This window comes from Cnephaeus nilssonii, assembly GCF_951640355.1.
Source record: "Cnephaeus nilssonii genome assembly, chromosome: 9".
NCBI classification, from domain to species: domain Eukaryota; kingdom Metazoa; phylum Chordata; class Mammalia; order Chiroptera; family Vespertilionidae; genus Cnephaeus; species Cnephaeus nilssonii.
Genome location: NC_137080.1, coordinates 93,084,790 through 93,100,836, shown reverse-complemented (window position 1 = coordinate 93,100,836; position 16,047 = coordinate 93,084,790). Strand labels below are relative to the sequence as shown.

Genomic DNA, 16,047 nt, shown 5'->3' with positions numbered 1-16,047 from the left:
ACAGAGGGCACACGGAGGGTACACAGGGAGGGCACACAGGGGGCACACAGAGGGCACACAGGGGGCACACACGGAGCAGCGCTTCCTTCAGGGCCCGGCTGAGGCCTGTGCTTTGGGTCCTTTGAACAGCGGAATGTTGGGCATTCGAATGAGAGCGCTATAAGTGAAAAGGAAACGATGCCAGGGGCTCCCAGTCCGCTGGGGCCGCAGGGCAAAAGGCTCACTCAGGAGAGAGGCACCTCCAAGGGAGACCCTCTCCGGTGCCCCACCCCTCTGCCCCCCACCCCCACCCCCACCCGGCGGAAATGCCTTAAGGAAACCTTTGGAGCAGCCGTTGCCAACCGGTGGTCCAGGGGCCACTGGGATCCGTGAGGTCCGAAAGGTTGGCACCGCTGCCTTAGAGGGAAGCCAGGACTCGAGGTCAGGAGAGCCGTGCACGGGGCTGGGGGCGCTGGGCGCGCTGGGTGCTGGGCGGAGGGTCCAGGCTGACCGCCAGGCCCAGGTGGACGGGGGAGGGGAGGCAGGTGAGGGCTCCTTCCCTCCGGCTGGGTTTGTTGTACTTTCCTAATTGATTTTGTGTCTGTGTCACTGGGATACTTAGGACATCTTAGAAACCACTTAAGCAATTTAAAATAATCAAAGCACTACACTTATAGGCACTTAACATCTCCTCACGTGTCTCATAACCCTCCAGCTGCCACCCAGGCCAAGCAGTCCGAGTGTCCCTGAGGAGCGCACCCGTGTCAGGCCCAGCTCCTGCCGCTCACCCCAAGCCCCAGCAGCCCCGGAGCTAACCCCCCCAAAAAGCACACGAGGCCGGCTCACACCTGCCTTGGACTCACCGTTCCCTCCGCCAGAGTGCCCGCCCTGCCCGCCGCAGGCCCCTCCACATACTGGCTGTGACTCAACAAGTCCTCCACGGGGAGCCTTCCCTGCACCCCCACCCAGGAGGCTAAGGGCCCTCGGCCGCTCCCAGGGCTCCTGTCCACCCCATTAGAGCACCGGCTCACTGTCCTGAAGTGGCCCGACCAGGGTGCCTGGCCCGTACTCCGTCCCTAGAGCACAGCGGGTCGCACACAGCAGGGGTCTGAGAGGTTTGCTGAATCTGAGCCACACCTCCTGGAGGGGACGCCAGAGCCCCGCAGGCTGCAGCCGCCCTGAGCCGCCGCCGCCGCCGCCGCCGCCGCCGCCGCCGGCCCCGCCCTCACCGTTATCCTCATCCCCATTTTCTAGACGGGGACACCCTAGCTCAGAGAGACCCAGCAATTCACCCCACAGTGAGTGGGTGCAGAGACGCGGGGAACCTGCAAATGCCGGTCCTGGGCTTGAAGACACGACTGCACCCCGAGTCTTCTTAGCACCACTGGCCTAGGCGCAGGCTCCCCTCAACCTGGTTTAGCAGGCCCGGCTTCCACGGGCAAGGCAGGTGTGGAGGCCAGCAGGTACGGAGGCCAGCAGGTGTGGAGGCCAGCAGGTGGGGAGGCCAGCAGGTGTGGAGGCAGCCCCTGGGAAAGTCCTGGAGGCTCATCCCTCACTCTGCAGTCCCCTCCGGGTGTGAGCCCCAAGAAAGTCCCCAAGAGCAGGAACAAGGAGGCATGGTCAAGGACAGCGTAAGGGGCGGGGGGGGGGGGGGGGGGGGGGAGGGCTGACACAGCAAGGAAAAGGAACAAAAACTGCAGGCAAAGGGACACTGAGCAAGCTGCAGAACACCGGTATGACCAGTTTTCGTCAAGCTTAAAGCACGCAGGGCCAGGGATTACCTGTGGAGATGTACACACACACACACACACACACACACACACACACACACACCTTAAGTGCCCACGGACAGGGCGTGGCTGCCTGAGGGGACGGAAGTGGGACCAGTGCCTGAAGGGGCCTCCAACTATATTTGCAATGTTTTCTTTCTTAAAGTGGAAACAAAATTTGACACAAAATTAGGGCAAATGTCAATATTTGACTAAGCTAGTGGCAGTACAGGGCAGTTTATTATATTATTCTCTACTAGAGGCCGATGCACAAAATTCATGCAAGAGTAGGCCTTCCTTCCCCCGGCTGCCGGCACCGGCTTCCCTCCGGACATCGGCAGGCACCCGGGACCCAGGCTTCCCTCGCAGCCCTGGCTTCATCCAGAAGGTCATCCAGAAGGACGTCCGGTCTAATTAGCATATTAAGCTTTTATTATTATAGATAATTTTTCATAGGCTTGAAATAGTTTGCTACTAAAATCTATGAGAGAAGCCGTTCCCATCAGACCCACACTGAAGACAAATAAAAGGCGCACTTGGGAAAGCTGTGTGCACCCGTCTCCCCACACGCCCCCCAGGCCAGAACCCCCAGTATCTGGGGGGGGGGAGGGGTCCCACACACTGGATTCCCTAGCAGCTTCCAGAAGCTGAGCTCAGGAGGAGGCTGCGGCTCTAGGCACGGAGCGGGGGAGGGGAGCCAGACTCCCCAGCGGCCCTGCCAGAGGTTAATGCTGCCTGTCCTGGCCCCTAACCACAGCCGGGGGTGGAGAGTGAGGTAAGTGCTGCCCTTTCCAGCCCACACCACAGACCCATTAGGCCCCTCTCTGCTCTCGCCCAGGGCGAGGAGGGGTGGGGGTGGGGTGCTCAGTGGGCTCCCGCCCTTCAGGGTATTCCAGCCCGGAAGAGTTTAAATTCCCTCTTGGCCGTGGGGCGGCTGAAGGCAGGCAGGGCCTCCAGCCGCCCATGGCCTGGTTCCACCGCACCGTGCCTGCTGGGCCAGGGCAAGGCTGGGCTGGGCAGAGCTCCACACCCCTGGGTCCTCCTGGGGCATCTCTTGACAGACCCCAGGGAGAGACTGAGGCCTGGGGAGGCCAGGCCGGATTGAGCCCTCGCCGTTAATTCCGGTCCATGAGGGAAGGAGTTAAAAGAGGGGATGGGAGAAGAGTCCAGCCCTTCCTCACACGAGCACACTTCACAACGGCTACTGTTTCTTAAGCACCTACTATGCACTAGGCCCTGTGCTGGTTACTCTTGTCCCATGTAATACAGCCACCCTACCCCTTTACCGGTCTGCAAACTGACCTGCCGCAGGTCACAGTCAGGAGGCGGCAGGGCCAGGGCGTTCCCTGTCTGAAGGTTCACACCCCAGTGACGGGCCGGGCCCCCCACAGCCTGGGAAGTCCGCAGAGCCAGGCCTAGTCATCCCGCAGGCAGGCAGAGCAGAGCCCCGAGCAGGATGTGCCGTGGTCAGGTCAGTTTCCGGGGCTGTGCGGGGGTCAGCCTGAGGCAGGGGAGGGCTGGGCGTGCTGCGTGTCCACTGGGTAGGGCTCAGCACTGAGCAGCCATGGCCATGACCAGGTGTGAGGCAGGCGGATGGCCGGAGTGGGTGCCAGGCTGGGGCACCTGGCCAGGGACAGGCAGGCTCATCAGCTGCTTCTACCTCCTGGCCTCAACCCCGGGCCCCGGAGGAGGCTGCCCACGTCACCCAGAGAGGCCCAGAGAGTCTGAAAGGGACCAGGGCGGAGAGAGATGTGGGAGGACATGAGGAAGCCACAGCCCGACAATGAGGCAGGGGCTGGGACAGATGTTCAGAGAAAGTTCTTCAGACAAGGGGTGTCCCTGCTCCCCTCCCCACAACACTGCTTCCCACCACGACTCTCCAGGGTGGCCCCAGAACCAAGAATGGAGGCCTGAGCCTGCACCCCCTCTCCTCCCCCAGCCCAGGCCCCGGGGCGAGTGGCAAGCATAAAGGTCAATTGGAATATAAAGTAGAATTGGCCTTCTTTTCATCTCCAACATGTCTGAGCCATAAAAATGCTAGTTTAATAAACTGGAGGACACTGAAAAACGTACAGTGCGCTCAGGGCTGGGCAGGGGAGGCAGGGAGCTGAACCCTTTAGAGGGTGAGTCCACACTGCGGCAGGCACCGCGCCCTCACACTCCCCGACTTGTCTGTCTGTCTGTCTGTCTGTCTGTCTGTTGGGCCGGGCACTGGTGGTCGGGAGATGACAGCAGAGGTCCAGCCCAATCCTGCCCTTGACGTGGTCACGGACTTTGGGGAGATCCACGAGCGCCCCACATGCCCCAGGATCACTTCCGCCTTCGAGGCAGGAAGGGCTTGGATTTTGGATCAGAGTTGAAGGAGTGGACTGTCCATCAGACATCAGAAAGGCATTCCAGCCCCACGGTGTGGCTCAGGGGCTGAGCGTCGACCTATGAACCAGGAGGTCGCGGTTTGATTCCCAGTCAGGGCACTTGCCCAGGTTTCGGGCTCCGTCCCCAGTGTGGGGCGTGCAGGAGGCAGCCGATCAATGATTCTCTCTCATCATGGCTGTTCCTATCCCTCTCCCTCTCCTTCTCCCTTCCTCTCTGAAATCAATAAAAGTATTTCTTTTTTAAAAAGGCCTTCCAGCTTCTTTTCCGAAGAAACACCAAAGGGCGGATGATGCCGGTCCTGCGGGAAGGCCCGGAGGCCCCGGGGGCCCCAGAACAGGAGGTCGAGGCAGCTTCCGTGGAGGATTTGGCAGCGGCATCCGGGGCCCGGGGCCGGGGTCATGGCCGGGGTCGGGGCAGGGACAGGGGCCGAGGCCGCGGAGCTCACAGAGGCAAAGTCGAGGACAAGGAGTGGATCCTGTCACCAAGCTGGGCCGCCTGGTCAAGGACATGAAAATCAAATCCCTAGAGGAAATCTCTCTATTCTCCTTGCCCGTCAAGGAATCAGAGATCGCTGACTTTTTCTGGGGGGCATCCCTCAAGGATCAGGTCTTGAAGATCATGCCTGTGCAAAAGCAGACACGTGCTAGCCAGAGGACCCGGTTCAAGGCTTTGTCGCCATTGGGGACGACAATGGACATGTTGGTCTGGGTGTTAAGTGCTCAAAGGAAGTAGCCACATTCGTGGAGCCATCATCCTGGCCAAGCCTCCTATTGTCCCCCTGCGGTGGCGGCGAGGCTACTGGGGAAACAAGCTCGGCAGGCCCCACACCGTTCCTGGCAAGGTGACTGGCCGCTGTGGCTCTGTGCTGGTGCGCCTCATCCCCGCCCCCAGGGCACTGGCATTGTCTCGGCCCCTGTGCCTAACAAGTTGCTGCTGATGCCTGGTGTTGACTGCTATGCCTCGGCCAGGGGCTGCACTGGCACCCGGGGCAACTTCGCCAAGGCCACCTCTGAGGCCATCTCTAAGACCTCCAGCTATCGCACCCCCGAGCTCTGGGAAGAGACTGTGTTCACCAAGTCTCCCATCAGGAATCACTGACATCTTGTAAAGGCCCTCACCAGTGTCTGTGCAGGGGATCCAGGCTCCAGCTGTGGCCACCACGTAATTTCATGCAAGAAAAATACAGTGAATTAAGCCTGTTTAACAAAACAAAAAGGCCTTCCAGGAGGAGGGCGTGGTCCGCACAGGCACGGACGCGGGTCTGGGATGGCAGGAACACGAGGCGCAGAGATGGCTGGCTGGGAGGCCGCTGCCTGACACGGGGAGTGAGCCAGGGCCCCATCTGCAGGAAGGCGCTGGGGTGGGGCCAGAGCCTCCCTAACCCAATGCCCTCATGACAGGGAGGACAGCCGACCCAGCCAGGGTCACGGAGCGTTGGCAGCGGAGCCAGGCCCGGGAAGCAGGTCCCTGAGCTCTGGGAGGCTTCTGGTGAGGCGACCCACAGTCCTCCCCGACGTGGGGAGCCAGAGATTGCTCCACCCCCCAGTGTGAGCGTCAGGAGGACCCAGGGAGATGCGGGGAATTCTCCAGTCACCTCTGCCAACCGCCAGCGAGCCGCCCTCCAACTGCAGAGCTCCCCCCCTGCGCGCTCTGCCCTGGCAGCCCCGTGGGAGGTCTGGCAGCAGGAGGCGAGGACTAACGCTGATGAGCCCTACTGTGCGCCCACCCCACTGCTAGCTCCCATGGTGCAATTCTGTTTCCACACTTGAAAGGCACAAGTGATTCCGCCCATCTTACAAGTGAGATGAGAAATGTCCAGAGGCCGAGTGATCTGGGGCTGGGATCTGAGGAACCTACTGCGCGGCCGCCTCCAAAGCCGGTGCTCTGGGCTGCCCACCACGAGCAGGCACTCGGAGAAATCCACAGGCTCCGTGCCAGCCAGTGCCCTGAGCCCTTTCCACGTACCCTTCATCTGATCCTCACAATGCCTTATGAGGTGAGCTACAGGGCTCCCCACTTTACAGACCAAGAATCTAAGGAACAGAGAGGCCCCTCCCCAGTAAATGGCAGAGCAGGGGGGTGAACCCAGGCCCTCTGGTCCCAGGGCCCGCACTCCACCCACCGCCTTGGAACTCCCAGCTGGCCCTGCCTCACTCCGGTCTCCAGCACTCAACTCTGTTCGTCTCAGCCGGGAAATAGCAGGGAGGAGTTGGAAGAGGCTCAGGGGGGCCTGGGTGGTGGGGGCCACAGGGTGGGAGGGAAGGGGAAGAGCAAGCCTCTCACACAGGCTCTGGCCCTGTATCTCCTCCCCATCACCTCTGTGGCTGCACAAGGCCCGGCCAGCCCACCTGCCTCTTTCACAGGTGAGGACACTAAAGCCCTGACAGGCCCAGTGACTTGTCCAAGGTCAGAACCCTGGTGACCCTCCTCCCGCAACACCCTGTGCAGTAAGAAGGAGCAGGATGTGGGTTTTGGAGCCGCCTTCATCCTCCTCTCCCGGCTCCCAGAGCCTCTGGGTCCCCCTCTTGAGCTCCTGGGTCAAGTCAACAACCAGGCACAGCCCCGCCCCAGGGCCTTTGCACTTGCTCCATCTCGAACACTCTTCCTCCAGGTATCCATAGGGCAAGCCCTTCACTCTATTCGGTTTGATCAACAAATGTCCCCTCTTCTAAATGTCCCCACTTCTAGCCACCCGTCTAAAGGGCCCCCCGGCCCCCACGGCTCTCTAGCCGCTTCCTGCTTTGTTCTGCAGGAACTGCTCCCCTTGACATTATATCTGTGTGCCTGGCCTGTTCACCACCTGCCTCTCCTTCAAACAGGGAACCCCACCAGGGCAAGGCCTCCATCGGTTTTGTCTCCCGCCTTAGGAAGTTGCTCAGAGTGGTGGCTCTCCACCCGGTTTGCACATGCGCCTCGCCTGGGAGCCAGGCCCCCTCTCAAACCAATGAAACCTGGATTCCTGGGGTGGGGTTCTCAGTGAGTCCACTGTGCGGCACACGGAGAACCACTGCTCTAGTGGTGAAAGCTCGGGGATGTTCAATTCAGATTTGGTGGATGGATGGATGGATGGATGGATGGATGGATGGATGATGGATGGGTGACTTTCACAGATGGGCAAACTGAGGTCCAGATGGGAGAGTGAGAGCCAGAAGCCAGCCATTATGAACTTGAGCCTCCCCAGACTCAGCCCCACGTCAGCCCCTCCACAATGTCACACACCTCACCGAGGGGCCTGCTCCAACCTGGTCTCCAGGAGCCCACCCGCCCTCCGGGGCACCCAGAAGAAATGGCCCAGAGGCCTCTGCTGCCTTCTTTTCACTCCACAACAATGAGCCTGTTTGCCAGTCTGTTGCCGGAGCTGAACCCCTCCTGCTTCCACGCCCACACCTCCTGCATTCGGAGGGTTCTGCCACCCAGGGTGCACCTCAAAGGAAGAGGGCTGCAGAGGCTTGCACAGCGAGGGGGGCACTCCGTGGAGAAGCCGAGAGGGCAGGACAGGGACCCTGGGATACTGAGGAGAACTCAGAGCATCCCGCGGAGCAGAGCCTCCCAGCAGGTGTCCACATACAGCCCCAGCCCCAGTCTCATCACCCGCAGGTGGCTGTGGGGAGCCCCCGCCTCGAGAGCCACTGGGGCGATGCCCCTTCCACCCCAGCGGCCCCTTCCCTGGCAGGGAGCTGTCTGCGGCTCCAGACCCCAGGGCTGCTCCCCAATGCCACATTCCCTCCTCCCAGCTCCCTCTCCTCTCGGTCCAGGCCTGGCCTGACCCTGGGTCTTGAGGTCACCTTCCCAGACCCCCTGCCACACAGGAACATCTGGGCTTAGGGAAAAGAGAGTCACCGTAAAATTAGAGGGAGGGCTACGTGGTCCTCATCCTGAGAGAACAGCGCCTGACGGCCACCTCCGTCCCCTCTCTCCCACTCCCTGGGTGCCAGCACGTCACAGCACTAGGGCCTATCAAACCCGCTCAGGTAACTCCGGCACCCCCGAGCACCTACTCAAGGCTTTGCGCACATTGCTGTCCTACCAGGTGAGCCATTTTACAGATGAGTAAACTGAGGCTCAGAAAGTCCACACAGTATTAGGCCAGATCTCAAACCCAAGCCAATCTGATGGCCAAGAGATAGGAGAGCAGAGTGGTGAAAGGGTAGGTTTAGGGCCAAACAGTCTGGATTCGTATACAGTTCCACCACTTACCTGCTGTGCAACCTTGGGCAAGTTGCTTAAGTTCTCTGTGCCTTAATTCTCCATATGTAAAATGGGGATAACAATGGTACTCCTAGCCCTGTTTCGAGGACTCAGCCTAAGGGCACTGGTGGGCACCGGTCTGACCCAGTGGTAAGGTGGGCCCTGCTGCGCCCACCCGCACAGCCAGAGCGGACACATCCAACCGTGGCACCCTGCTGTTGCTGCAGAGCTTTGAGGGACGTGCGGGCTGCAGATGCCTTATTCCCCATGAGTCCATTCGGCCAGGATTTCCTGAGGGCCCCGCTGGGCCTGGCATCGGCGGGGGGTCCTAGAGGTGCAGCTGGAGTCTAGCAGGGTCCGCTGATGGCCTGTCTCACCCGCTCAATGGTCACGCCTTGAGAGCAGCCGCGGCAATACATACATGAAATTTGAATTTCATAAACTTTCCTGTTTCATTTTATGATGATTTTGATTATGTTCAATCATTAAAAACACAAAGATCCATTCTTAGCTCATGGGCCATACAAAGACTGAGACAGACTGGAGGAAAAGCCGACAGCAACAGAAAGACAAATACGGGCATGACCACAAACTGAGCAGGGGTGGGGGGTCTCTGAAGAAAGTCCAGTTAAGCTTAAGGTTATGGGAGGAGGATCCAGCCTTAAAGAATGGGCGAGAACGTTCCAGACAAGAGGGGGCAGCAGGGACAGAGGCCCTGGCGGGAATAGCATGGTGTCTCCAAGTGACAGGAAGAACACAGCACACCACGTGTGACATCACCCAGAAGAGACAGAGGGTGTGGCCAGGGTCTCCAGGTAGCTTGGAGCTTGGGAGTTTGCGTTTTAATCTAAGAGCAGCAGGAAGTCCATGAAAAGTTTAGGGGGGGGGGGCAGATGCGCGGTGGCTTTCAGAAAGATCCCCTGGCCTCGGGGCGCTGAGCAAAGATCTGCTGCCCCGTTTGGAGGCCCAGGGAGAGGCAGGAGGAGGCTTCCGCAGTGGCCTGGGCGAGACCAGGGCGGGAGGTGGGGAGCGCTCATCGCCAGGACACACTCCGAAAGGAGAGGCTGTGGACGGTAGGAAGAGGGTGGTCAGGTGCCGCCAGGTGAGTCGGCCTGGGCGCTGGGAGGGTGGAGCTGCCTTCCAGGAAGATGGCCAGGCTGGGCAAGAGAGGCTGGGCTCTCTCGAAAGTTCCTCTTCGTTGTGCAGTGAAAATACTTGGAAGACACAAAACCCACATCCTCAACAGAACAGCTGGTGTTAGCGAAGCCGCAAAGTATCCCCAGGAGCCTGGGCTAGGCGCTGAGGAGCAGACCAGCCAAGCACCAGGCAGGCAGCTTTCTCCAGAGTAGCCATGAGCCTTTCCAGCACGTACGGGCCCAGGTGGGACGAGAGGACTCACAAGGCCAGGCTGGCTGAGGTGCGGGGGCGGGGGGGGGGGGCAGGCAGAGGGGGGGGGGGGGCGGGGCACAGAGTGCTAATGTCAGTCACCAGCTCCTGGCCAGGCCTCTCCTGGGAAGCGGGGCACCTGCCCACCCACCCGCTGGCTGGCGTTCCCTCCATCCTCTCTGCTGCCCGTCCCTTCGTGCCCTCCCTCCACTCCACGCCACCCCACTGTGGTGACAGCGATGACACTCATTATCCAAAAGTTAAGTTGGCTGCTCAGTCTCAACACTCTGCAGGGAGACACAAGAGGCCCGGCAGATGGTGGGGCCTCTCCAGGATCAGCCTCAAAGGTCACCGTCTGTCCCTGCCCGCCCGCTCCAGCCTCTTCCGCACGGACGAGTCTCCCATGCTGACTTCAGGCCCAGCTACAAGCTGTGCAGTGACATTTCCTGTGGGCTGACTGTGTGCCAGGCACTGCACTAGGCCTTTTGTGGACATGAACTCTAAATTCCCACACCTGGTCTAAGAAACCATTATCATCCCCATTTTACAAATGAGGAAACCGAGGCACACACAGACTAAACAATTTGCCAAAGTGGCAAAGGCTGTCTTGCTCCAGTGTCCAAATTCTTAGCCAGCATACTGTGCAATCTCCCCTTCCTCAAGCCTTCGGGTTTTCTTTCACTGTAAAATGAATAAGGAACTCAACAAAATGATTTCTGGATTCCTCTGTGCTCTTACAGGACCAGGATTTGACAAGTGCTTCCTTCCAAGGCACTTAGTGTATGTTCTTCTCCCCTCAACAATGTTTGCTCTCAGGAAAAGATCTTATTGGCTCGTTCACACTATGGTGTAAATGACTGATATAATGAGTGGATATGGTGAGGTAACTCTGGCAGAACAGAGATTCAAACCCAGGCCTCGCCCTAGCCAGTTTGGCTCAGTGGATAAAGCGTCGGCCTGCATACTGAGGAGTCCCAGGTTCAGTTCTGGTCAAGGGCACATGCCCGGGTTGTGGGCTCGATCTCCAGTAGGGGGCATGCAGGAGGCAGCCAATCAATGATTCTCTCTCATCATTGATGTTTCTATCTCTCTAACCCTCTTTAAAATATATCTATAATAATAAAAGCATAATATGCTAATTAGACCGGACGTTCTTCAGGACAACCTTCCAGACGAAGCCGCGGCGGTGGGGGCCGAGGCAGAGGCGGCGGCAGGCGCCGAGCCCCCTGCACGAATTTCATGCCTCAGGCCTCTAGTATATATATAAAAACCCAGGCCTCACTGGCTCTAGAACCTGGGCTGTCCCCACAACACAGCATTGTACAGGCCACATCTTAGGCTTAGGGTCGCCTCCAAAAGGAATTCTTCACATCCATCACATTCCCTCTCCTAGGAGAACAGGGCCAAAATGAGAATGAGGGAGGGGGTGGGAGCAGGGAGGTAAGGGAGGTAAGCTGTCAGATCCATGACTTCCCAAAGTCAGGGCTTCTGATCCCCAAAGAAGGCCTGGGATTGAGTCCCACTTCCAGCCCGGCTTATTCAGGGAGGCAGTCTGGAAGGAGTCAGGCCTGGGAGCTGGGACCTGACTTCCAGCCTTGCCTGCACCTAAGCAGGGCTGTTCCACATCTGCAGGATGGGGTGTTGGCCCCTTCCAGCTCTGCCAGTTCTGAGTTTTGTTCACACCCTGACTGCACCCCATTAGCTTTCTCTAGGCAGGAAACCACCCCTGGAGCCCCCAAAGCCAGAGCTCTGCTTTGAGCCGTGCACAGGAAATCCACCTCCTGGAGGAGGAAGAGCCGTAATCGCAGCCGTTGGAGAAGTTCCCAGCAGGCCCCGTAATGGCCGTGGTGGGAGCGGGAGCTGGGCTGGGACCCGCTGCGGTGCTCTTCGAAATAGATACCTGCCATGGCCGCTCCCCAGGGGCCCCCTCCCTCATCCTCTCCTGCCTGAGGCTCCTGCTCCTGACCTCCCTCCCCAAAGTTCAAACTTTTTCCTCTGTAAATGGCTTTTAAGTTTCTCGCCCAGCCTCTCATGTCTATCCGTTTAATTATTGAGGAGCCTTCCTGTCGCCAGCCTGGAACATTAACACTGTTAAAAGGGACCCAGGGAGTGCAGACCACAGCCATCAGTCTCCCTCTGGCTCTCTCCCCGCCCCCTCCCTTTCCTGTCTCACCTGTCCCCTCCTCGCAGCCTGGGGGACTCCGGATCCCCACCCAACCCACTCATCCCTCTGTAACCTGAGGAGGCACAAGCTGAGGCCCAAAGCTCTGTGACCAGATAAGCAGAGGAGAAGGCTGGTGAGCACCCTGGCCCCAGGCCCCATCATTCCACCTAGCACTTCCCGATCCTGGGAACAGTTAGCACAGAAGTCACCGCCCACCCCGCATGGCACGCTGGGCCCCTCGTCCCAAAATACCCATGTTCCCAAGGACATGCTTTAAGGTCTAACGCTGACAGCGACCTTTCTTAGAGCCTTTGCCAAGTCAAGTGACACCTCTCAACTCCTTGACCTTTCCACCTCCCTCTAATGTGGGCGCGGCCTCCCCTCTGGGAGACGGTGGGAGGGACCCTCGCCAATGTCACAGTCCCAAGGGCCCAAACAGGCCGTTTGACCATCTTTCTGCAAATGGAGTAACAAAAAGCCCAGATACGGAAGCTGCAGCGGCCCCACCCGAGCACCGGCCTTCTCAGAGGCTGGGCCTGTGCCCCACCCAGACAGGCTGACAAACAGTCCCGGACGGACCCTTCTGCTAGATGACCCAGGTCTCACCTCCACAGTAGGCAGGCTGAGGTGAGCCCTCAGGTAGCCCACGCCATCACCAGGCCCAGCTGGGACAGCCAAGCCCCGGCCCACCCACTCTGGGTCTCCCAGCCTTGCAGCTAACGCGGGCAGGTGGAAGGGCTGGCCCAAACTACCACTCCCAAACCACCCCACCAAGGAACGGCCGAGCAGCCACCCCCCAGGGCCTGCTCAGACTGTCCTGGGGAGGGCAGCTTTCCTCCACGTCTCCTACTTCCTTCATCTTCGTGTCGCATTCCTCACAACGCACCCACTTGTTCTCAGATGAGAATAGTGTTTTCATCTGGATCACTGAGTAAAACCAAGAAGGTGCAAAGCCAAGAACCACATGGCACAGGGGCCCACGCCAGCCCACGCAAAGTTCCGACCCGACCCATGCGGTGACAGGGCTACTCTAGCCTCCTTTCTTTCCCACCCGCCCCAGCCCCCCGCCCCAGCACAGGGATCTTCGGCACCATTCATCCCCACTTCGACCCAGCCCCCACAACACAAAGGACTGATGCATGCTGGGATTGGGCAAATGGGTTCCAGAAAGGGCACAGGAGAGAGGGCTCTACGCTCAGCGCTCCCCACCCTGCTTGGGGCCAAGAGCCTCTCTCAATCCAATCCCTAACTCTGGAGGCTGAGGAGAGAAAGGGGCCAAACCCATCCAGAGGCTGAGAATCTGACACCAGAGTGAAGGAGGGACCCAGTGGCTTCCTCTCTGCATCCCTTCCTCCTCACCCTCCCCTCCCTCCCTCTCTCTCTCTCTCTCTCTCTCTCTCTCTCTCTCTCTTCCTCTCTCTCTCTCTCTTTCTCTCTCACACACACATGTACACAAACACAGAGCAAGCAAGGAGGCTCTGAGAGAGGAGCAGGCACATAATTATGGGTAAAATGCTTGTAATGTTTTTCTCTCTACCCGGTAGCTTTCAGTTGCTTTACCAGCTTAGCGAAGCACTTGGCTCCAATTGAATTGCAAATCAGCAGCTCCTGCCCCAGGAAGAGAGGAAGGGAGTTGGCAGGGAGGGATTCCAGAAGGAAAGGGAGAAAGGTGTGCAAGGAGGAAGGGCAGAGGAAGGAAATGAGGGAGGGAGGCTTGGTTCAGGGCCAAGGGCACCAGAACAGGGACCGCCTGCTGCTCCAGGCCTTTTTCCATCCTCATCCCCATGCTCTGTGGCTCAGGGGCCCCACGCCCAATCAGCACACATTTTCTAACCACAATCTTGGGGTGGAGCGGGAGGGCCACGCAGGGCTCACGCAGTGACCCAGAAGAAAAACACATCTTTCTTGGGAATTGCAATTATGTGAAAACAATGTCAAAACAAGTCTTCCTTTCCTCTCTGGAAACAGTCCTGTTTCCATCTGTCTACCTTTCTGTCTGTCTGTCTTTTTCTATATCGGTCTGCAAATCTCCTCCTCCCTTCCGCTGCTCACGGGCACTTCCTTTTCCTTCTTAGTTCGGAATTCCCCGCAGAGGGGAATTGATCGAGGAGCTGCCAGCGGCAGGTGCTGTTTCAGCACCACGGTCAGCACCACCAGGCTGGGTCCCGCCCCCGACACCTTGGCTCTGCTGGGCCTACTCTCTGCATGGGACAGGCCCCAAGTGTTCAGATACGACTCCAAGGAAAAAACTCTTCCCTCTGGAGTCAGGAAGGGAAGAGGAGAAAGGAGCTGGCCAGGCCTGGCACCACGTCTGTGGAGGAAACCTCAGGCGTGAACCGGCAGCCACTGACCTTGAACAGACGAAGGATGTTGGCCACCATGATGGAGACGGAGCTGCCTGAAGCACCAATGACACCCACCACACGCTCAGGTTTGGTGATGATGGGAGGGCCGCCGCTGCCACAGCGGACCTCCGTCCCGTCCTTCTCGATGAGCGCCTGCACGAAGGTCAGCGACTGCTCCAGGGCGTGGGTGTCCCTCGAGCAGGTGTCCAGAATGCGGGCGCCCAGCGTGATGTTGGGCAGCAGGTCCGGGTCGTTGTTGATACGATCCAGAGCGAAGAGCATGGCCTCCAGCCGGTGGATGCCCTTTTCCTTCTTAAGTTCCCCGCAGGCCTTGCCCTCCGCGCCCCGGCCGTGCACCGGAAACAGGCCCCCCAGGGTGATGTCCCCATCTATGCGGATGGAATTCATGTGAGGGTGGCCCTTGGGCTTCCCCAGGCAGGAAGGCACCCAGGGGCCATAGAGGCTGAGGAGCAGGCAGAAGGGCAGCCGGGCCCACCACCAGCCCCAGCCGCTCTTCCCAGGCATCTTGGGAATCTCTAGAGACCCATGGACGGCAGCCCCACTCCTAGCCCTGGCAGGCCCCTGGCCCCCCAGCCTGGGTGCGCATGAGCAGAGCAGCCCCCACACGTCTCTCCGGGGTGGCTTCAGCAGCAGGGCGGCTGAGGGCTGCCAACGGGGTAAGCCATGCCGGTGCTCCTTGCCGCTCAGGCACTGCTCAGTTGCCCCCACAGGCCATGCCCACAGACGGCAGGGAATGGCCACGGGGCAGCAGAGCTCTGGCCTCGGTCCCCACGTCCTGCAGGCCTGTTCTTGGTGGATGACTGAACAGAGGAGCGTGCTCCTAGCTTGGCGTATCTTGGCATCAAAGAGAAAGCGGCTCCAATGCTCTCCTCCTACCAACCTTAGAAGGGAGAGAGAAAGAGAGAATCAAACAGAAGCCCAAAGAAGACATCAGCTGTTCTGATCTCTCATCAGGAGCCTGTGAGGAGACGCTGGGAGTTATCGCCAAAGACTCCAAATCTCATCTCGGTTTCCTCCTGGCTGCTGCTCAACTTGAGTCAAATGGGAGAGCTTAAGGCAGAAACTGGGTCATGTTTGAACATTTCTTGAGGCCTGTACCCACTGCCATCGGGAGCCTGGGCACCAGTGAGCACGCGCCCCAGGGACAGCCTGGACTGGCTTGGGAGGACAAGGGCCTTCCTCAACACTCTCCACACGTCAGAGAAGCAAGAACCAGTCCCACTGGGCACAGCCCATTTTAGAGATGAGGAGACTGAGGCCCAGAGCAGGAGAGCATTTTGCCCAAGTCACACAGGTAGCGACCAGCAGAACATCGCCTAGCACCCAGCCTCCCAGCTCCCAGCTCCCAGCTCCGGGGCCACACACTCAGGCTCCTGGGACTCAGAGACAAGGAAGGCCAACAGGGTCCCCTGGAGAAGGAATCGGCTGGGAGCTGCTCCTCTGAGGGCTTCGGAGAAGCTGGGGCTGTCGGGGGTCAGGATTCTCCTCCTGACTCAGGGGTGGACCCTCCTGTTTTCTGTTTCCACCCCAGCTGCTCAGCGACCCCAGGCAGAGAGCAAACCCTGGGCCTCCTGAGTGAGAAGCCAGCCTCCCTCTCCCTCCCGGTGGCCTCCCTCCTCCTCCTTATCTCTCAATCTCTACATTGCTCCTTCTCTCTCCCCTACTTCCTTCCTCTGAGAGTGGGGATCCAGTTACGGCCTGAGCTACTGCACACTATTAGGATCATCGTCATTATTATTGTTGTTGTGATTAAATATTTATCTGCAAGGGTAGAGGAGAGAACACCAGCTCTTCCTCATCTCTCTGCTAATTTGGGCTA

The 16,047-nt window shown here is 59.1% G+C and overlaps 1 protein-coding gene and 1 pseudogene across 4 annotated transcripts in view; one reads left to right on the top strand and one right to left on the bottom strand.

The window, feature by feature from the left end:
- GRM4 (glutamate metabotropic receptor 4) overlaps nucleotides 1-14,747 on the bottom strand; it is a gene marked incomplete at both ends in the record, with an annotated part of 104,361 nt that extends 89,614 nt beyond the window's left edge. For 2 of the 3 annotated variants that reach the window (XM_079781666.1, XM_079781665.1), the window contains one exon: nucleotides 14,214-14,732. In XM_079781666.1, coding sequence (XP_079637792.1) covers nucleotides 14,214-14,732 — 519 coding nt within the window. Of the gene's footprint in view, nucleotides 1-14,213 lie in introns of all 3 variants that reach the window. The other variant, XM_079781664.1, reaches the window with a different exon arrangement.
- On the top strand, nucleotides 3,974-10,178 carry LOC307105391 (small ribosomal subunit protein uS5-like; annotated as a pseudogene). Its single transcript has 3 exons — nucleotides 3,974-4,075; nucleotides 4,395-5,200; nucleotides 10,077-10,178. The product of its transcript is annotated as a small ribosomal subunit protein uS5-like (transcript).
- Nucleotides 14,748-16,047: the final 1,300 nt, after the last annotated feature.